Source organism: Physeter macrocephalus, chromosome 21 (genome assembly GCF_002837175.3).
Source record: "Physeter macrocephalus isolate SW-GA chromosome 21, ASM283717v5, whole genome shotgun sequence".
Classification (NCBI taxonomy): Eukaryota; Metazoa; Chordata; class Mammalia; order Artiodactyla; family Physeteridae; genus Physeter; species Physeter macrocephalus.
In genome coordinates this window covers 91,536,287-91,559,783 of record NC_041234.1, presented here as the reverse complement: position 1 = coordinate 91,559,783, position 23,497 = coordinate 91,536,287, and the positions used below count along the sequence as shown (strand labels likewise).

The window sequence follows — 23,497 nt, the reverse complement described above, 5'->3', positions numbered from 1 at the left end:
TTTTTTTTTTTTTTTTTTTTGCGGTACGCGGGCCTCCCTCTGTTGCGGCCTCTCCCGTTGCGGAGCACAGGCTCCGGACGCGCAGGCCCAGCGGCCATGGCTCACGGGCCCAGCCGCTCCGCGGCGTGTGGGATCCTCCCAGACCGGGGAGCGAACACGGTTCCCCTGCATCGGCAGGCGGACGCGCAACCGCTGCGCCACCAGGGAAGCCCTCTTCAACTGATTTTTTATGTTATAATATTTTCTGTGGTGGTGTAGAGGTACCACTCCATATTGCTATTGAAAAACATTGTATGCTCTCTTTAAAAGTCTATTGAAAATTATGTTCTCACTAACTGAGATTTTTTAAGTCCAAGCACTAACAGAGCCTGGATTTTTTTGGTATCTAATCTTAGGTGTATGGTTGTCAAGGGAACAAGCTAGAGAAGTGTTTAATGTGTAAATGTTATCATTGTTTTAAAATTAGCAATCACACAAGCTCCAGCTTCAAAAGGCATTGAAAGTAGCTGTCAGGGGAACAGATCCGTGGGGAGAAACTATTTAAAGAAGTCTCACTCTGAAGGATACCCTAGTGCACAACTACGGTGGGAAGGACAGGAGTTTAGGCTAAAAGTGGAATCCTAGTTTTACCACTTACCAGCTAGTTATGTGACTTTGGGAAAGTCTTTATCCCCTACGGGCCAGTTTCCTTATCGGTAATGTGCATAGTGGATGTGAGGATTAAATGTGACAATTTATGGGAAAGTAAGGTGCATAATAAATATCCACTTATTTTCCTTCCATTTGAGCCAAACAGGGAAGGTGGCAGAGGAAATGTTGATCGGAAGTGATGGGTGTGCCAAAGAAGGTGTCCATCTGGTTGGCTTGATCTGCTCCAGCAGACTGTCTCCACTGAATAGGCTTCAGGAAACTAGGCTGTCAAAGAAAGTGCCTGGAAATAATTTTGATACCTGATAGGCTTGAATTCCTAGAATTCTGAACAAATTCCAGGAGAATTCATGATGGAGTTAGCAGTGCAAAATACTTGTACTCAAGTAAGGAAGATTAACCAGGGTTTGCTTAAGTAGTAATAGGTGAAATCAAGAATTATTTCACTTCCCTCACTCCTTCACGACTGCTACAACTGTGGTTACTTCTCATGGAAAACGTCCATCCTTTGGCTTCACCCTGTTATCCCAGGTTGTTAACATCTTTTAAACCCCATACTATGGTGATTCATCAAATCATACCCTTCTTAGCATCTTCATTTTTTTTAAGTAACAACTTTAATTTTCATCTATATTATCACCTTATATGCATCCATTAGTAGTCATTCCCCATCTACCCCCAACCCCTTTCCTAACCCTAGACGATCATTAGTCTACTATTTATCTCTGTAGTTTTACCTATTCTATATATTTCATGTAAATGGAATTATACAATATATGGTCTTTTGTGACTGGTTTCTTTTACTTAGCATGGTGTTTTCAAGGTTCCTCCACACTAGTATGCATCAGTACTTCTTTCCTTTTTATGACTAAATAATATTCCATTGTATGGATATACCACTTTTATAAAAATCCATTCATCCATTCATGGACATTTGGGTTGTTTCCACTTTTTGGCTATTGTGAATAATCATGCTGTGAACATTCATGTGTGAGTGTCTGTATGGACATGTTTTCATCTATCTTTTGTATATACCTAGGAGTGAAATTGCCAGGTGATATATCATTCTGTTTAATCTTTTGAACAACTGCCAGGGTGTTTTCCCAAGTGACTGTATTTTACATTCCCATTGGTAAAGTATGAGGATTCCAATTTTTCTATATTCTTGCCAACATGTGTTATCTATCTTTTTGATTATTGCCATACTAGAAGGTGTGAGGTGGTATCTTACGGTTTTGATTTGTATTTCCCTAAGTGCTAATGATATTGAGCATCTTTTCATTTTTGCTTATGGCCATTTGTATATCATCTTTGGAGAACTGTCTCTTCAGGTCAGTTCTCCATTATTTTAGATGAGTTATTTATCTTTTTATTATCCAGTGGTAAGGGTTCTTTATATATTCTAGACCCAAATCCCCTAGCAGGTACATGATTTGCAAGTATTTTCTCCCAGCACCTTCAGTTTTGTGGTCCCTTACTGGTCTTCCATAACTACTCTGCCAATCTTCAATCCTTTATCCGTTCAACCATATGATCTTTGCTACTGCTTTACCTTAGTAGAGTTAATGGGACAGATAGTCAAGGCAAATTTCTGGAAGACTTCTGATTTTTCATTATTCTCTAAACATACGTTATTCTTTTACACTTAAGTGCCTTTGCACTCATCCCTTCTCCCTGGAATGCCCTTACTTAAATTTCTTGGTCCGGTAAACCCCTATTTATTCATAACGATCCATCTTAAATGGTAAGCGGTAAAACTGTAATTCCAGTTTCGGCCTAAACTCACATTCTTCCCACTGCAGTTATGCAGTGGGTAATTCTGCAGAGTGAGACGTCTGAAAACAGTTTCTCCCATGGATCTGTTCTTCTGACAGCTAATTTCTATGCCTTTTAAAGCTGGAATTTGTGTAACCTAGGCAGAGTTAGCAGCTTCTGCTTTACCGCTCTCTTAGCCCATCAATATCACCTATCAGTGAGATCCACAAGATCTAGAGTCTAATTCGTTGTTTCTGTCTGCGTATGATCTAGTGCTGGGGTACATGGTGAATGATTAATAAATGTCAATAGATTATAATTATTGTTATTTATTATTAATATTATTATTATCATTGAAAGGGATAATACATATAAAGAGCCTAGCCCAGTACCTGGCACAGAGGAAGTACTCAGTGCTTTTTACTGCTCTTATTGATATTGTTTATGGAATAAATGAATTTGGATAGCAGTTATAAGTCACTTTCACATATGCTTGCCTCATTAATATGTGAAACAATTTTGTGAGGTTGAAAAGGCAAGAATTATTATCCCCATTTTATAGATTGGGAAACTGAAGCTCAGGAAAGTTAGAAGGCTTGCCCCAATTCACTTGCCCACTAAGGGACAAAAACCGGGACTTGAACACAGGTTTTCTAAATGTAACTTTGTATTCTAATCTTGCTCTAAAATCTATTCTCTTTTTAATGTCTTTAAATATTAAGTTTTCACTGAATATAAGTATAAAAAGATATATTAAAGGCTAAAAGATAATTTGGCACGAATGATACAGTAAAGATTTTATTCTTAATAGAAATAACAGAATTACACAGAGTGTCTTCATGCCTGCCTGCCCTTCTTCCCTTCCCCTGTCAAAATGGGGGTGAATGGGGGGGCCAAAGAGAAAAAAATGTTAACTGCCATTTGGAAACATCCCTGTTAGGACAAGGAGGCCATAAGTAGAGTACCATGTTTCAGCCTATCAAACTTGAAAATGCCTCCCGGCTCCAGATGTCTAGACGCCTAATGGATATTTTCTCATGTTAAGATTGGTGCCTATCAGATTGCTCTTCCATACTGTCCTCCATTATACCTATTTATTTTCTCTGTTCAACTTTAGTTGTAAAGCCAATGACAGATTTGGTTGTATTGTCTCAAGTTATTATCTATGTAATAGACTGCTAAAGAAATGGCTTTTCTCAAGAGCCTATACAAATTAACTTGCATTGCTTTCCAGTGGGCTAACTTCATGAAATACTTATCCTAAGGTAAACGTTTGGGTTGCTGATCGTGTCATGTTGATGAACTGTACCCTATTAAAAAGCTTTATGATCATAAGATAAGCAACTTTTAAAATATATTATATATATTATATATATATATTAGATAATGATTTTAGAATAAGTTATATTTTATAAGAGAGGATCTTGAATAATCCAGATTGTTGAAGTTTCTATTAAAATGATACTTTTTATTTCTTTATTTCCGTTTCCTGAGTGTCACCTAGAATATGGAGAAATGAATATATAATTTTTCTTGGGGACAGTTCTTCAGGTACTCAGGTTAGGGTACAATAGGTTATTCTAATACTTCCAATTGAGTGTGTATCTTTAGTATATAAGTTGGAAAAGAGTCTACCACCTTTCCTTTTAGGCCACTTTAGTGTATTATTACCCTGCTCTTTCAAATGAGTGTTTTTGTTGTTTTGATATTTAGCATGTTTTAAGTGATAGAGAGGACCAGTACATACCAGCCGAGAATTAAATATGCTCAAATACATACTTTCAATTTCTGATTGTCTGTTGCTAGTATATAAAAATACTGTTTGTTACTGATTATTCATCTTGTATCTTGCAACCTTGAAAAACTGACTTATTAGTTCTAGAAGCTTTTTTGTAGATTCTCTAAGATTTTCTACATAGACAACCATTTTGCCTATAAATAAAGATAGTTTTATTTCTTCCTTTCCAGTGTGATGCCTCTTATTTCTTTTTCTTGCCTTATTGCACTGGGTAGAAATTCCAGAAAAATGTTGACTAGAAATGATCAGAGTGTACATTCTTGCTTTGTCCTAATACTAGGGGGAATGCATTCATTCTTTCACCATTAAGTGTGATGTTAGGTTAGGTATAGATTTGAGGAAGTTTCTTTCTGTTCCTAGTTTGCTGAGAGTTTTGGGTTTTTTTTCAAATCAGAAATTGATGTTGGATTTTGTCAAGCACGTTTTTGCACCTATTGAGATGATCTTATCATATTTCTTTTTTAGTCTATTAATGTGAATTATATTAATTGATTTTTGAATGCTAAAGCAACCATGCATTATAGGAATAAACCCCACTTGCTCATGATGTATTATCCTTTTTATATATTATTAAATTTGATTTGATAAAATAGTAGGAATTTTTGCATCTATGGTCATGAGGGTCTTTGGTCTTAGTTTTCTTTGATTATCTTTGTCTGGTTTCAGTAGGATAATAATATCCTTGTAGAATGAATTGGGGCATGTTTCTGGATCTGTTTTTGTAGAATTGGTGTTACTTCTTCCTTAAATGTAAGGTAGAATTAACCAGTGAAAATTCAGTTTTATAGTATATATATGGTTACTCAGTTTATCTATTTCTTCTAGAGTAATTATTAGCAACTTGTGTCTTTCAAAGAATTTGTCCATTTCAACTGAGTTGTCAAATTTATGGGCATACAGTTGTTCATATTTTCTTGTTATCCTTTTAATATTTGTAGAGTCTCTACTGGTATCACCTCTCTCAATGCTGTTATTGATCATTTGTATTTTCTCCATTTTTTTCCCCCCTAACCAGCCTGGCTGGAGTTTTATCAGATGTATGAATCTTCTCAAAGAACCAGCTTTTGGTTGCTTTTTAAACTTTTCTCTATTTTTCTGTTTTATATTTCATTTATCTCCACTTTGATCTTTATTATTTCCATTCTCCTGCTTAATTTGGAGTTAATTTGCTCTGCTCTTTCTAGTGTCTTGAGGAAGCTGAGATCTTTCATCTGACTGATTTTAGTCTTTGCTCTGAAATCTGTTTTGTCTGATATTATAGTCATGCCAGGTTTCTTTTAATTCGTGTTAGCTTGGCATATCTTTTGCCATCTTTTTACTTTTTATTTTTAACTAACACACAGTAAAACTGATTTTTTAAAATTGATCTATACATATGTGAGTTTTCACAGATATACTGTTTCATGTAATCATCACCACAATTAAGATGCAGGACTGTTCTATTATCCTAACATACTCTCTTGTTACACTTGGTAGTCACACTCATCCCTACCTCTAAGCCCTGGATACTACTGATCTGTTTTCTGTCACTGTGTTTTTGTCTTTTGAGACTATTATGTAGATGACATCATACAGTCTGTGAGCTCTTGAGACTGGCTTCTTTTACTTTGTGTAATATCTTCGAGATCCATTTACTTTCTTTTGTGTATCAGTAGTCTATTCCTTTTTATTGTTAAGCAGTATTCCACGGTGTGGAACTTTGTGGGGTCTCTTTTTCCTGATCCTCCGTCTCCACCATCTCCCCAGTACTTCCCAGTTCTGTAGGGCTCTCCTTATGGTCCTCTGGCCTGAAAGCTGGGACTTCATCTGATCAAAAATGATTCCTCTCAGAATTTTAGGAATTTGCCGTCACCACTGTTACACTGTCACTGTTGCCACCACCAGTGCCTTGGAATTGCCTGGGGATTGGGGCTCAGAGGAAAACAGAGGGAAAAAAGTGGAATGGATCTTTCTCCACTCCCTGTGAGCTTTCAGAATCCCTTTTCTTGCCGTTCCAGCCAGAAGTAGAGCTTTCTCAGTCTGCTCCCAGATGACTGCCTCCAGGTTATATGATGCCTTAAGTCCAGGCTCGGGTACACTGGGGGGAAAAGTAGGGAGTAGGGTGGGACTCAGCATGAGTTTTCCATTCTGATTTCTTCCCCAATTCTTTTGTTTTCATTAACGTATTTTCTATTTATTTTTAAGCTTTGTGAGGTGGAACCTCACGCTTATTCTAGAGTAAACTTTTTCCTAGCACTGAGACAAATCCTTTTGAGTTCTTTACCCAAAGCTCTAGCATTATGAGGTTACTAGTCTTGTGGTTTGAATAGGATCTGTTTCCAGCATTTGGTGAACCTTGAAGAGTGTTCCCTGTGCTCCTTTTAGGTGGTTCTTTCTCCCAGACAAATGCACTCATCAGTACTCATCTATATACTTGAGGGGGGATTGTTTTTAGATCTCCATAGCCCTCTCTCTGTGCAGAGCTCCCCTCTTATATTCTGCCCTACAAACCTAGCTGCCCTAAGACACTCAACCCTGGGAAAATGCTGGGCTTCGCCTGGGTTCCCACTCCCTGTACCTCTGGAAACTCCAGGCCATAAACAATCATGGGGCTCCGCTAACTTGTTTCTCCTCTTTCACAGATCCTCTCCTTCAACCAGCCTGAAACTATTATTTTTTATATATTTTGCCTGATTTTGAGTTGTTTCAAGAAGTAAGGTAAATCCACTCCCTGTTACTTCATCTTTGCTGGAAACAGAAATCTATGGGCTATACATTGACCCTTGAACAATGCGGGGGTTAGGAGTGCCAGCCCTCCATGCAGTCGGCTCTACGTATCCGCAGTTCCGCATCTGCAGATTCAGCCAATCGCAGATCGTGTAGTACTGTAGTATCAATATTTACTATTGAAAGAAATTCACATGTAAGTGGATCTGTGCAGTTCAAACCCATGTTGTTCAAGGGTCAGCTGTAATTAAATGCTAAATTTAATTACAGACTCCAGATGCCTAAGTCTTTTAGAGATTTGGTTAGAGATAGCTTTACACAGGAGGTCAAATTTGAACTCAGCTTTGAAGGAGGGAGGATATTCTATGTGAAAAGTAGAATAAAATAGCATAATTTAGCACAATAAATTGGCATAAGTAAAGGTACTGGAAAAGCAGTAAGCCTGGGTTTTTACCAATGAGGTAGTCTGGAGAACAACCTGGTAAGATGGGTCAGCATACTTAGGGAAATAATGAAAAATAAGGTTGAACAGTTGAGTTGGAGCCAGATTAGAGAAGTCTTTAAAGCCTTATATAATGATATAATGCAGTGATAGAAAGCCATTAGCAGTTTTTAAACTCCAAGCAGTGTTATATAATGAGAACAGAGTTTAATTAATATCTGTTCCTTTTCTGTCCTCTGAATGAAATGAACAGTGTCTCATAAAAACATGACTGTGGTATTGCTTTGATCAAATACATTACATTTACTTAAAGATTGGAGTAAACCTATTCCTCTACCTTCTCTTCTTTTAGTTCCTTAATCTTTGTTCATAAAACAATTTTAACGTTAATAATTTTTATTGCTCTTCTTAGGATGCATTTCCTTTTTACTCCACTTCCTTTTCGAAATTACACTGATCAAAACTAGATAGAATCTGCTAGTAAGTTATTGCCAATGCAGAATTTAGTGGAAAGATTTGCTTATCAGATTACTTTTTAATATCTGAGAGTGTCAATCTACCTTTTTTTTCCACAGTAGCATTATATTTATTTTGAAAGCTGTTGACATCCAACTAACTTTTGGTATACATTATTTGTAGCTCATCAGGTTTCTATATTATAGTTGCGTAATGTCAGTGCATACCCTCCTCTGTTTTATCGTGACCACTTAAAAATTTATCAAACTCATTTTAAAATGTTTCAGCCCTTCAGAGTATGACATACGTACCTCCCTCTATTTAATAGTATTTGAAGTTTCGATATATTAGGTAAATTTACTACAGAGAAGGGAAGAACCTTTTTTTTTTTTAAGAACCTTTTTTTTAAGAACCTTTTTTTTAATGCTTATTTTTTCCCTAAAGGGATGTGAAGAAGAAATAAAAAATAAGTTATGGGGATGTTAATAGAAGAGGGAAAAGGAAATAATAGAGTAAAGAAATTGAGAACAGACAACAATCCCCTCATAAATAGAACCCAAGGCTCAGAAAAAATAGAAAAATAGAGAACTAAGATAAGGATTGAGCTAGAAAGAAGTTGAGTTTAAAGCAGTAGAAACAGTTTAAAGACACTCCAAAAAGACTAATGGGAAACTTTGGGCAATTTTGCATAAAACACAGCTGTATCTGTATATCGTGGATTAGCATGCAGAAATAGACAAAAATGTTTATAGAATTCTGGCAAGAGGAATCAGTAAAAATTTGGGGGAAGAAAATGATTTTATAATAAAAGGACACATTTTAAGTGTGCAAGGTATCTTCAAGAATCTTCCTAGAGTTAAATAGGGGGAAAGATTATAACAGTGAAAGCAAAAGGTGGACGTACAGAGGGCAGATGAGACTTGTGGAAGAGAATGACCCCCCCCTTTTCTTATTTTTTAATTTTTAATTATTTTTATATTTTCCTGGACACGCTACGCAGCATGTGGGATCTTAGTTCCCCGACCAGGAATCAAACCCGCACCCCTTGCATTGGAGGTGCAGTCTTAACCACCAGGGAAGTCCCCCCTGCCCCACTTCTTTTCATGTGTACACTCTTCACAAGATTAGAGTGTAAAAGTTGTTTAGAAAAACGACTGTGTACTTCTCTACGACAAAGTATGTTGTAGAGGAACTTGAGTTTTTTTCTCTTTAGACACAGCTGGGATAGTACAGGTAACAACATGCAAACAAGATATTTAGGTCTGTATGAAAACAGTCTGAATTGACAGATCTTATTTGGATAAGGACAGCAATAATCAGGAATAAAATTAGCAAATATGGAATTGGATAGTGGGATTATTTGTGCATTTGAAAATAAAGGTTATGAAATGTATAGAAAGGGAAACTACTTTACATGCAGTGAAGACAAATGCAAAACCTCTCAAAAGCAGACAATTTGCCAAAGGTAGATAAATTAAGCTTAGGATAGAAAATACTCAGAATGTGATAAAAGTGGTCTAGGAGCCTCAGCTTCCTTTCTGTGGGGATGCCAGATTATACTGAGAATGGTTAGAGGATTTTTTTTTAATAGTGCAAACGGAAGAAAAATGATCAAATCTGTGAAGAAGGTAAAAGCTCCTGGTGTCTTAGCTGAACTGTCGAGATTTTAAAGATTGAGTACAAACCTCAACAAGCAGTTTTAATGGAATATGGACCAAATGAGAAATGACACAGGTAATGATACAGGAAACATTAGCCATGCCTTTTTTCAAAGGGGAAAAGAAGGAATAATAAATAGTAGGAAAGAAGCCTACTGACATTACTCAGTTCTCAGTATAAAATATTTGTAGGAATATTTTAAAGGCAGGAGGGCCAGCAAATGAGCCGAGAAGGTTTTTGGGGGTTTTTTTAGTGGAAGAAAATAACTGATTAGATACAATCATTGCTTTTGACTGAAGAAGCCATGATTGCCTTTCAAAGATATTATCTACATATACCTTAGAGAGGAAGATTCAAAAGTTATTTGCTGAATAAAAATAAAGTAAGGCGGCATACTGTACCTAGTTTCATCTGATGGGTATCTTGACATCTCTCTTTTTTGCCAGTACCCAAGGTATGATAAATTTCCCAAGATAAACTATATGCTTTAACTTGCCAATTCCACTTCTAGGAGTATCTCCCACAGATCTACTCACACAAGTAAGTATATGTACAAGGAAGATCATTGCAGCATTGCTTGTAATAGCAAAAGTTGAGAGACCAAAAGTGAGGAATGGATGAATAATTATGGTAGGCCCCATACCCCATGAAATTCTGTGCATCCACTAAAAAGAATGAAGTAGATTTGTGTGTACTGAGACAGAGAGCTGTCCGTGTTACGCGCTCAGGTGAATTTTAAAAATGCGTAACGGGACTTCCCTTGCGGTCCAGTGGTTGAGACTCCGCGCTTCCACTGCAGGGGCGCAGGTTCTATCCCTGGTTGGGGAACTAGGATCCCGCATGCTGTGCAGCCCAGAGGGCCCCCCCCTCCCCAAAAAAGATGCATAACAGTAAGTGTAGTATCCTACTTTAAAAACTCCTATGCGCATATGTGTAGAAAGTGGCCTGGAAGTATATATACTAAACTGTTAACAGTAGTTACTCTTAGTGGTGGACTTTAGTTTTCTATTTTTATCCTTCTGTATTTTTGCAACAAACATATATCTAAATTTTTTAAACCTGAAATTTATCTGAAGGAGAAAAAAAGCCAAGCCCTTGGGAGCCAACCTTTTCCCCCCAAACCCTGGTTCAATTCCTCTTCTCTCATCTTAGCCTGTACAGTTTACCACAAATAAGCACTATAGGCACAATTTATTTGATTATTGAGAGTAGGTTCACAAATAAAGTTCCTGGTTTCTAGTTAGCTTGTTACAAAATTCAAGTTCTACATGTTGTTGTTTTTAATACCAAGTGGTGGCTTCTGGGTAAAGTCTGGTTTGTTTGGTCAAGCATTAACTGAACATTTGTTAAGTGCCAGCTATGTGCCAAGCACTGGGGAATTCAAACATCCTAGTCCCTCAGCTCTTCTACCTGATGGTTTCCTCCTCCTCAATGGCTTGGCCATCCCATCCCCAGCCCCAGTGGCTGCATTCAGGACTTCCCAATTCTCGTGTGCTCACCTACGTTTGAAAGGCAATCCCCTTAAACTTACTGCAATTTAGACTCCATATGTGAATTTTCAAAAAGCCACTTCCTACCTTCTCCATGAAAATAGTTCCCTAAAATGGACATCTCTTTTTACCTCTACTTTTCTAAATAACAGGAACAGGAGATGATTTAGCAATGGAAAAAGGAAAATATTGAGGGGGTGCGGGGGTGGGGAAATGTTTGTGTTTACAAAGGAAGAGGGGCACTTGTGAAAGAGTTGATATTTGTGAACAAAAACATATGTCAATCACTGTTGGAGAGAGGAAAATATGATACATAATCCTGTTCTAAAGTATATGTATAATGTATAAATATTTTTGGAGTAAAAATATTTATATCTCTCTCCAGAGAGAAAGTGGCTGGATCACATTATCTCTTTGAAGTTCTAGTTCTGTAGATTCAAGCATTTTCTTTAAAAAGCAATTTAAAAATTATGAGGAGAAGATGTTTAGACTAAGATTTATATTATACATATGTGCAGGATCACTATTTCTGAAACTGCATTCTTCAGTATGTCGTGCCTTTTGCTTCTTAAATCCATGAAACACGACTTTAAATAAAAGTTTTATTTGGGGTCATTAAAATAAGAAGGGGATAGAATAATCCTTGCTATTAGTTCTTGTTGTATTACATTATTATGTTACATTATATTATTAGAAAGTAATTTGTAGGACTTCCCTGGTGGTGCAGTGGTTAAGAATCCTCCTGCTAATGCAGGGGACACGGGTTCGAGCCCTAGTCCGGGAAGATCCCACGTGCCGCGGAGCAACTAAGCCCGTGTGCCACAACTACTGAGACTGCGCTCTAGAGCCCACGAGCCACAACTACTGAGCCCGCGTGCCACAACTACTGAAGGTCATGCACCTAGAGCCGGTGCTCTGCAACAGAGAGAAGCCACCGCAATGAGAAGCCCACTCACTGCAACGAAGAGTAGCCCCCACTTGCCACAAGTAGAGAAAGCCCGTGCACAGCAACGAAGACCCAATGCAGCCATAAATAAATAAATAAATACATTTAACTATTAAGAACCTGCTGTATATATTAAAATAAATAAATAAAAGTAATTTGTATGCGTATCTTCATGATTTTTTATGACAGTACATTTCCACTTTTGAAACTGCAGACTCCATCTTGCAAAAATCTTTTTTTATTCTCCATTTTTTATTGTGATAAAATATGCATATCATAAAGTTTACCATTCATAATGTGCATCCATCACCACCATCCATCTCCAGAACTCTTTCCTTCTTCACAAACTGGAACTAATTCTGCACATGGGAAAATAAAGTGTACATGGTAATTTTTTTTTCAAAATACTGTGAAAGCCAATGGTTACATAAATAAGTGAATGTATATACTCTTTCCTTATTTGTTCTTAATCCAAATTAATCTTAATTTTATCTTTTTTCTACAGTGAGTTAAATATATATTGCCACATATCAAGTAAGCTGTTCAGTTTTTTTCTTCTTCTGAGTCATTATTCTACTGGCTTTATGTTCCAAATATATTCCCCACACATTAATACGTCAAGAGAATTCTAGCACACAGAGATCTGTATTCCCATTTTACCTTGCCGAGCAGCTCATCTCATGTTCTTGTTGTAGGGGTTTGACCAGCTCCGACTTGAAGGGTTGCTCTGTGACGTGACCCTGATGCCAGGGGACACAGATGACGCCTTCCCTGTGCACAGAGTCATGATGGCCTCTGCTAGTGATTACTTCAAGGCTATGTTCACAGGTAGCTTGCCTTTCTAAACTCTGCTTCCACGTTAAAACAGTATGAAAAATATGTGTTTAAATCCTTGTATTGGTAAAGGAAGATTCAGTTCTTTTGGTCAGTGTCTTTACAAGAAGAGTTTCAAAAGGAATAGACGGACACCCAGTATGTACAGTTGTGGGTGGCCCTTTTTTAACCTGGAAAACGGATGTACCTTTCTTATTCTTCTGTCCACCTTTATCTCATAGCTTTGCTTTCCCAGACATATCTGAATGGGCCATCAGAGACTAATACAATCCCCACTAATACAATCTCTAATCCATCAAAAGATCTGAAGTGACAGGAGAACATTTTGGAAGCACTTGCATCGTATACCACCTCCATTAGTATAGAGATATTCCTTTTAAAGTACTCTCTTTTAACTGTAAAATATGCAGAAACGTGCCTCTGATACAAATGCTACACAGAATAAAATTTCCCTGATTTTATCATATCTGGTTAGCAGCAGAAGTGAGTTTGACCTTAATTAAATTATCCACGGTCATTTAATGGAGTGTCTTTTTATTTAAGGTGGAATGAAGGAACAAGATTTAATGTGCATTAAGCTTCATGGCGTGAGCAAAGTCGGTTTAAGGAAAATTATTGATTTCATTTACACTGCAAAGCTTTCTCTTAATATGGACAACCTTCAAGACACACTGGAAGCTGCCAGTTTTCTACAGATTCTGCCAGTTTTGGACTTCTGCAAAGTATTTCTCATATCTGGGGTAAGACATTTTCAAATCAAATCTTTTCCTGTGGTGGACTCCGTCGTAGCCTGTTTAGAGTAGACTCATGAATCTGTTGTATAGACGTGAAACTCTGGCCATTAGAGAGAGGTGTCATGTCGTATATGGTCTAGAAGCAGGTCGATGGGAAAATAGTACAGGTGCACTTTTAGAAAATGGAATCATTTAAGAAAAGCCTTCTGTGTAATCAAATGACATTAGACAGTAATAGTGTTTGATAACGATATACTCCTTAACCTGTTTGATAACGTTACATATTATAATTTGGTTTTATTCACCTTAATGATTTTATACAAACAGGTTTCTTAAATGGAATTCTGTGGGAAAGTAATCTGAGGTTCTAGAAGTCTTTTAAGGTAGACTCAGTCATTTTTTTCTTCCTTTAAATATGGGAGTTGGATCTTGAGAAGAACTAACATCTATTTGTAAATCTGTAAGGATATGAGTCTTGATTCTTTAGAGACACATCACCTACTGAGTCATTTTCAGCCTTTTTTAATGGATAAGAGAGGGTACATACAACCACCAATCAGTGAACTACTTACAGTCACCCGGTTCCTGAGGACAGTGCCTCATTTTAGTTGAGACCCTTAAATTAATAACACTTGATGCTTACACTTAATCAACTCTTAACATTGCTTTACACTGATCTTAGCAATACGTGGTTGTCCTGAGCCAAACTAGGTTCAGTGCCATAATTTCCTTGAAACTAATCACTAACCATAGACACTGTTGACCTATTGTACTTATCACTTAAGATATTCGTTGTGATCAGTTCCTTAGTTTGAAAGAAAAGAACCAAACTGGGTAAACCATGATTTGTGAAGTTATAAAAATACACACGTCAAAATAACAGTATTAAAAAATAATTTTGTTCTAGATAACTCTATTTAAAGCAAGTTTATTTCAAGATGATATCATAGTAATTTTGCGATATTGACCAATTTCCTGTAGTTAGAATGTTGGTTCCTTAACCTCCTTGAAGCATTTATTATAACTGTATGTTTTTGCCCTTTTGAAAATTTCTTCGTTTTTATCAACACTCAATATTGTCTTAAAGGTTATGTTTTTCATTCCTAGTGTCTCTGCAGATATCCTAAAGCCCATTTCTAATGGAGAAGAGACATGTCCCTGACAAAGCTTACTTGTGCTATAGTTTACACCAACACTCTTCGTTTTAGAACTTTCTTGCCTGTGAGCTTTGAGGAAACACCTCTTTTCTTAGTACCATACTATTTACTTGTCTTTCATCCTGTTTGCTTAGGATATGTCTATGTGATTTTACGTTGGAAATCTTCCCTCTCAGAATCCATGCTAATTTTTGAGAAGAGTTGGTGGATTATTAGTTTAAGGATTATATAAAATCCAACTTTTCCTTTATCCTTCTTTCATGCATTCCATATCTTAGTTACATATTCAGGCTTCCTCTATTACCCCTTTCCTTCTCAGCAGTCAAATGAATCAGGAAAAACAGTAGCCCTGGGTGCCTTTCCTACGTATAAGAACTGAAAGTTTCAAGATAATATAAATATTTTTCAAAGGTAGATTTGTTTTTATTTCTCCCACAAGCTAAGTTATTTTAGATAATTTTAAAATATAACAGTCTCATGATTGCGTGCTTAACCCAAATGTTTTGAGGAAATAGGTTTATGTTTTTAATGATATAGTAGGATTATAGTTCATATAACCAAAACACTACTCGGGTTTGAGCTTCTAGAAAGAAAAATTAGCTTCGAACACAGTTCTTTTGTATCCGTACTTAACCGTTTGTGTGGATGAAGAGGAGCAGTAGTACATAAAATGTGACTCAGCAAATCATCCACAAAGCATTTATATGTTAATTTTGAATGATAACTTTCAATATGATAATAATTGACAGATACACACTACTATACATAAAATAGATAACTAATAAGGACCTACTGTATAGCACAGGGAACTCTACTCAGTACTCTGTAATGACCTACATGGGAGAAGAATCTAAAAAAGAGTAGGTATATGTATAACTGATTCACTTTGCTGTATACCTGAAACTAACACAACATTGTAAATCAACTGTACCCCAAGAAAACTTTTTTTAAAATAAAAATTAAGGGCTTCCCTTGTGGCGCAGTGGTTAAGAATACACCTGCCAATGCAGGGGACACGGGTTCGAGCCCCGGCCCAGGAAGATCCCACATGCTGCAGAGCAATTCAGCCGGTGCGCCACAACTACTGAGCCTGCGCTGTAGAGCTCACGTGCCACAGCTCCTGAGCCCGCGTGCCACAACTACTGAAGCCCACGCGCCTAGAGCCCATGCTCCGCAACAAGAGAAGCCGCCGCAATGAGAAGCCCACGCACAGCAACGAAGAGTAGCCCCCGCTCGCCGCAACCAGAGAAAGCCCGCGCACAGCAGCAAAGACCCAACACAGCCAAAAATAAAAATAAATTAAAAAAATAAATAAATAAAATTTAAAAAATAAAATGAACAACTCTATATTGCTTTAAAAAAAAAAAAAAGAAACAACCAATAATAAAGCCCCACTTGCCTTTGGTGCGATAGAGATGCCAGTTTTCTATAAGGGAGCATCAGGCTTAATAGAACAAGAACCCCTCCCCTCCGACCTTTGCCTTCCTTTGCAGTAATACTTTTATCTTAGGGTTGTAATTAGTATTAGAGTTTATAGTATCTGGTACTTTTGTTCTTGCTGTGTGATTTTCTTGGTAGTTATAGAAAAGAGGAGCGTGCAAAGAAAACAGAAGGATGACAGTGAAGGATATAAAGCAGAGTAGGTAAAATTTTCTATAAAACTAAAAACATTTACTGTCATGTATCATGGAGATAATGGAAATTTACCTTTGTTTAGTTACGTACCTACAAAAGTTACATTCGTTTTTGTCTTATGACACTGCATAACTACAGCATGCTAAATCCCGTGCAGCCATTCCCTGATTTACAAACAGGCTGTAGTCAAATTTTTTGTTTATCATTTGTTTGCCATTTGGAATTTGTAACATCTAGCGTTTTCCCCGCATTATTACTGTTATGGAGGATTACAGGCTAGCCCGTAAAACCCAATTTAGTGTAAGGTTGCTGAAATAGAACATTTGTAATTGAGGTGGAAATATTACAATTTAAATTTAGTTATACAGAATAAACGGAACAGAATGAAGGTAAGCAAGAAACCATTTTCTTTTTTACAGAAAAGCATATTTAATCAGAGAATGAAGCTGCCCCTGTGCTTTAGACTCGGTGTAGGCTTTCTTTAAACTCATTTTTTTAAGTGCTTTTTTTTTTTTTCTTGATAGAGGTCTATCATTGGTTCCACCTGTACATTTATTGTCACTGATCAGGTTGGGGAGATCACAGTGAAGTGCAGAGAAATTTATTGAGGTGACTGGGGTAAAGAAGAGTGGGAGACCTTGGAAAACAAAGGAGGTGCATTTGTGGGAGAAAAGGCAACAATGAAGGGAATCAGAAGAAGTTATTAGAAAAGACAGCTTCTTTTGCTATAATGTGATGATAGCAGCAGCAAGCTTTGGGAATGTTCTTTTTGACGTAAGGGTTTTCCTGTATAGTACATATATTTCACATTCCTTCTTTAATCTAAATTGGATTTATCCATTAAGATTAATTAACATGTCTTTCCAGGTAATGCTTTTGGGGAAGTTCAATGCAAATTAAAGAAAAAATTGTATAGATAATTTTACAACGAATCAAAACTTTTTCCCTCCCCACCAAACCAGTCTTGTTTTCCTTATTGCTAAGGCTGATATTCAGTAAGTAGTGCCCAGATACCGGTTGTTTATGGTCGAGCATCTATTCTGATTAATTGGTACTCAAATATTCTAAATATCATCCCTGCATGTAACTTTAACCAGCCCATTCTTGCCCATCTGCCATCTGGGACTCTGTAGGGAAAGAAGAATCTCAGCCTGGGCCTAAACCAATTTACGCCCCCAAAGACCACTGTGGTCACTAATACTGCAACCAGCAGGGGAAGTGCATTCAAAGTGCAAAGGAATAAGAAAATTGGATTCCCCAAGCTGGACACACCATCAGTATTCACCTCGAATGGCACTCATCATCTGAAGAGAGACAGGACTGGGAGAGAAAGGCTTTAGTTTTCTTATCATCCCTTTGTTCTTCTTACCAAAAGGTCCCTTCCTTGTGTCCTGTGATGTTCTCACCTGTGGAAGGAGGCCCAGGAGAAGATGCCTGTTATATCCTCGACCCCCGAAAGTAGCTTGTTTGATTTCTTCCCAGTCTTTTTCTGTGGACGTGCTTTCTCTCTCTGCATTGGTTGTACCTGATGTCAGGCTGTCATTTTAATAAACTAGATAGCGCTAAGGAGAATTTGGTACATTGAATATCTGAGGAGTCCCCCCAAATTTGCCAGCTAATTTCTTAGCGTTTGCTCTCCCTTTGAGAGTACAAACGCAGATACTCATTTGCTTTTTTTTCCTAAATGGGAATTTATTTGTATAAGACACTGAATTTCAGCAACATAACATCACAGATTGCTGCTGAAAGCTGTCATTAAAGTATCAAATTATGTTAATCACAGCGTTTAGGTACATCAGGTGTGATTTGAACAATTTAATATTGCAGCAGTGAAAAGCAGGATGTTAATGACAATTGAGAATTATGATGCTTAGAACTGCCTTTAGGATGACCATGAAGGTTGCTTGATTACAGTAGAATAATTTATAGTAATTTATATCAAGGAAACTTAAGTGTACACTTGATTATTTGTAAAATAATGTCATTGGTTCTCATAAGCAGTTGAGAAATTTTGTCCTTTTTTGCTTCTCTATCCTTTAAAACTCTAATATAATTATTTGGCTTAACTTCTGTAATGACTCTTTGGAATTTTGGCCAGGGTATATATTCAGATGAAATTAGAGTTCTTTCTACTTATGAGTTTGGTTTTTTTAATAAGCTTTAAATTCATGTTTTATATTTTTAAATGTAATGTATTCTATTATGTACATGAATTGCATTGTATGTTGTATTAATGTACATATTCATTATTTAATATTGTCTAGGCTAAGTGTTCAGGACTATGCAAGAGGAAGCACTTTTAAAAATCATGACTGAGAATGCATTAAAATGAACTATAATTGAATAATCCTGTATCTTTCCAAAAATTGTTTACCGCTATTCCATCATTTTTTATCTGTTTATATTGTTAACTGTTATTCTAGACTGTGCTTCTACAATCCCTATAGTCTACAATTAATTTTTTTAGCTTTGATTACATGCACTTCATAAAAATTAATTTCCTATTACATATTTTTCTTATCTGAGTCTCATTTAAAATTAATAAGGTTCTAGTAATTTGCTATGTTAATTCAGCAGATATTCTATTTTTAGTTGTATCTATCATCACGTCTTTAATTTTTATATTGCTGATAATCGTAGTATTTAACCTTTGCTATATACCCGCAGTGTGGTAGCTATTGTACATGAGCTATAGAAAATACTTAGTCTTTCTATCAAGAAGATGACAATGCAGAAGGTTATGAAATACCCTTCTCTGGTGATTTTTTTTTTAAAGGAAAGAGTAGGCAGCTATCTATATCAACTAAGTAGTCTGTCAAGGATTTTCCAGTCCTGTGCATCTGTATATCTGATATATAGCAGGGATTTTCCAAATGCCCTTAAATACAAGGTAGGTTTTTTTATCCTGTTGTTTTAGTAACTCTTTTCTTATTGAATGAAACTGAAGAAGGAAAGAGGAAGGATCTAAATACCTTGATCCCAGTTCTAAATTACACAGTTTGGTTTCTGTTAATCTTGGTTTTGTATTATATGCCAAAAATTTAGATTTAAATTTGGTGACTAACAACCAATGCTATCATTTTGCCCATTTAAAATATACATTCTTTTTGTTTTTATTTGTAATCATATCAGTAATGATAAGAATCTGCATACTTAGGAAATATATTTGTGTTTTCATCAACTTTTGCTTATCTATATTAGCAAACATCTTCAAAAATGAAAATTGGGACTTCCCTGGCGGTGCAGTGGTTAAGACTCTGCGTTTCCACTGCAGGGGGCTCAGGTTCAATCTCTGGTTGGGGAACTAAGATCCTGCATGCTGTGTGGCATGGCCAAAAGAAAAAAAAACAACAACAGTGAAAATTACCCTTGCTCTGGGGAAGGACTATGTCTTACTTACCTTATAAAGTGGATCTACTACCCCAAACAGGAATCCCTTCCACCTGGGATGATCTGGGCAATGAGGCTTTAACTGTAACTTCATTTACACAACTTAAAATTGTATGAGACACCAACCTGCCACTCCTAAAAGTGGATTAAAATGTATTTTTTTTATTAACCAAGGTACTGAACAGTATTAAACTGTGGATTTCAAAAGGCCCATAATTTGTTAATTTATTTTTCCTGGTTCTTTTGTGTTACAATTTATTTTAGGTATTTTTAAATACATGGCTATTAAGTATAATAACCATTTAAAATTGTTGATGATTTTTGTGAAGCAAATCGGATGCTTAAAAGAGTTCAAATTCTTCTTGAGTAATAAATCTGAAAATAGCAGCATGTGTGTGCGTGTGTTGGCCTTAGAGCTTTCAGTGGTATTATATCATAACTGGGCTGTTACTTTATGCAGAGGAGTCATTTCAGCTTTTCAATAGAAAGATGATAGAAGGATCAGCCAATTTTCTCTTAAGCATCTGCCAATCTGTTAATAATACAGTTGCATCAATGAGGTTTATGTAACATTTGTGAACACACACCCTGACAAAATTAAGAAAAAACATTTGAATCCTTTGCCTTTGACCTGTCTCTATGTTTGTATACACACACACACACACACACACACACACACACACACACACACACACACGACATTTGTATGGTAGGCTTGTTTTTGTGACTTACGCTTTACATAATATTTGCTGATATGATTTTCCTATTTTCATTTTTGACCAATCATTTATTAGAGCACTGAAAAGACTTCCTGCTGAAGATAGGCCTCTCCATAGCTTCTCTCCTTTTCATGGCTCCCGTTTTTGGTATATTTTACTCTGTGCTGGGGAAATCTCGGGTGGCTAAAGTGGACTCCAGGCGGAGCTACAGTATGCTGAGAGTAAGAGGGTGGCTAAGGAAAACTATGGTGCCAGCCAACAGCATACATACCAAAAACTAAACAAAAGGAATGATTTGATGTAGAAACACCCATTCCAGCCCTCAAGAAAGTGATTTCCTTGCTTCTGTTTCTATATAAATAATATGGAGAATAACGTCACCCTAGGAATAATGGTCCTATTAAATTATCTTCACTGTAAGCAATAACTTTTGAAGGAATCAAAATGAATCATAGTGATGAATGATGCCTGTTGACATGAAAGAGACATTTAGGGATCGGGTACTAGAGTTTTTCTGTGTGTGGATCTGCTAGCTGAGTTACTTTTAAGAATCATGACTGAAAAGTGGATTGAGATGGTTCATAATAGAATAACTTTCTATTTTTCCAGAACTTCCATCTGGCCAGAATTTTCTTCGTATTTGGGTGGGGGTGGTGAGGACACATTTTGAGGAGAGAAAAGTAATTATTTTGGCCATAGTCAAGTTATACCATTGTTTCTTAGAGTAACTTTCAATCTACTGACTTAGAATGAGCATTTTCTTTTAGTCACCTTTCTATTGGATTAGGTAAGGGTGGTTTGTGAATTCCCTTTAAATCGTTAATATATGGAGAAAGGAAGCTTTATTTGCATCTATATGGACAGTAAAAAGCATATTTACTCTTATTCTAGCACAGGTATTTATGTATCCAGGAGTGAGTGCCATGAAAGTAGTTGGGTTTTAATTTTTTGTAATTGGCTTAATAGGTCACTTTAGACAATTGTGTCGAAGTTGGGCGGATTGCCAACACCTACAATCTGACAGAAGTGGATAAATACGTTAACAGTTTCGTCTTGAAGAATTTTCCTGCGTTACTGAGCACCGGGGAGTTCTTGAAACTCCCTTTTGAACGTCTTGCCTTTGTGCTTTCCAGTAATAGCCTTAAGCACTGCACTGAACTTGAGCTCTTTAAGGCTACCTGTCGCTGGCTACGCCTGGAAGAGCCTCGGATGGACTTTGCTGCAAAATTAATGAAGAACATACGATTTCCACTGATGACACCACAGGAGCTCATTAATTACGTGCAAACCGTGGATTTCATGAGAACTGACAACACGTGTGTGAATCTCCTTTTGGAAGCCAGCAATTACCAAATGATGCCATATATGCAGCCAGTGATGCAGTCAGACAGGACTGCCATTCGGTCTGACACCACTCATTTGGTTACACTAGGAGGAGTGCTGAGGCAGCAGCTGGTTGTCAGCAAGGAATTGCGCATGTATGATGAAAAGGCTCACGAGTGGAAGTCCTTAGCCCCCATGGATGCCCCAAGGTACCAGCATGGCATTGCCGTCATTGGAAATTTCCTGTACGTCGTTGGTGGACAGAGTAATTATGACACAAAAGGAAAAACGGCAGTTGATACAGTCTTCAGATTTGATCCTCGATACAATAAGTGGATGCAAGTTGCATCTTTAAATGAAAAGCGCACCTTCTTCCACCTAAGTGCCCTCAAAGGATACTTGTATGCAGTTGGTGGGCGAAATGCAGCTGGTGAACTGCGTAAGTGTGTGCACTTCTATTAAGCATAGAGACTAATTTCTTTACCCCCAGATTCTCTTCAAATCATAAAATAAGCAGTTTTGTAACATCAAAGACCAAAAAATGTAGCCAGGATTTTATTTTAAACTGTTTTTCTTAGAAAATATCAGAGACCATCTGTACGCCTTATCTGGGCATACACTGTTGGCCCCACTACAAATTATTATCTTACAAATATATCAATATGTTGCAGAATGTTTTACTTGTGCGATATCTATGGTTTTCATCTTGAAGGTTCAACTAAAAAGTGTGTTCTGCTAATTTAAATTCTAATAGTATCTTGGACAGAGGTTTGGCATGTTCCCTCATTTTCCATTTTAAAAGCCCACATAATATTTTACTGAACAGGTTAAAATTCTTCCTTACAGAGCACGGACTTTTATAGTTGCTTCTTTGACGTAATCTGTTGCCTACCACAGGCCACAGAGTAAGATGATTTTCTTATCTACTAAGTGTTCAGAGTTCAATATTATCCAGAGTTTATTTACTGTGAGTATTGTGATAGGTAACTATTCGTCTCAAAAATCATTCTCTCTTGGTGAAATACGAAACAGTTTTCTTCACTGTAAACTGATCTGGTAAGCTTTATTATTTGATGGTCCCTTCTTGGTCTTCCTAATCTAAGATCAGCGACAAGTACAGTTAACATAGACCAATACTTTGGCTACATAAATTAACACTAATTTTGTTATTTTAGATAAAATTGGAACAAGGTGGCTGTCTAAGAAGTCAGAAAGACCACATTTTATGTCATGTCTTACATATCTGTCATTACCATCATTGTTTGGTAACAATGGGTAACACCCATCTTCCTTTATTCTCTGTTAGAAATAGAGTCCCTGTAGTTGAATGGTATTCCAGGTTCCATAGTGCTGGGGAAGTTTAAAACATTGGCATTGGCTCTGGATAAATTCAGAGTAATTATCAGAATCTTTTTCTTCAGTATTCTAAAAAATAAAAGGTAGTCTAATGGATCTGAGAATAAGCAGTTTATTGGAGACAAAAAGAGCTGCTCTCAGCTCTTAAACTTTTCAGCTTATCAGGCTCTTTCTTGTTCATGACATGGTCTTTTTGTTTATATATATATCTTTATTGGAGTATAATCGCTTTACATTGTTGTGTTAGTTTCTGCTGTACAACAAAGTGTATCAGCTATATGTATACCTATATCCCCATATCCCCTCCCTCTTGCGTCTCCCTCCCACCCTCCCTATCCCACCCCTCTAGGTGGTCACAAAGCACCGAGCTGATCTCCCTGTGCTATGCAGCAGCTTCCCACTAGCCATCCATTTTACATTTGGTAGTGTATTTATGTCAATGCTACTCT

General features: G+C 36.9%; 1 protein-coding gene across 5 annotated transcripts in view; it reads left to right on the top strand.

Annotated features, from left to right (window-relative positions):
* Positions 1-23,497, top strand: part of KLHL13 (kelch like family member 13) — a 180,755-nt gene that overhangs the window by 145,113 nt on the left and 12,145 nt on the right. For 4 of the 5 annotated variants that reach the window (XM_007121533.2, XM_024128147.2, XM_007121534.2 and 1 more), the window contains 3 exons: positions 12,596-12,728; positions 13,278-13,474; positions 21,336-22,131. In XM_007121533.2, the coding sequence (XP_007121595.1) occupies positions 12,596-12,728; positions 13,278-13,474; positions 21,336-22,131 (1,126 nt within the window). The remainder of the gene's footprint in view (positions 1-12,595; positions 12,729-13,277; positions 13,475-21,335; positions 22,132-23,497) is intronic. The other variant, XM_055081743.1, reaches the window with a different exon arrangement.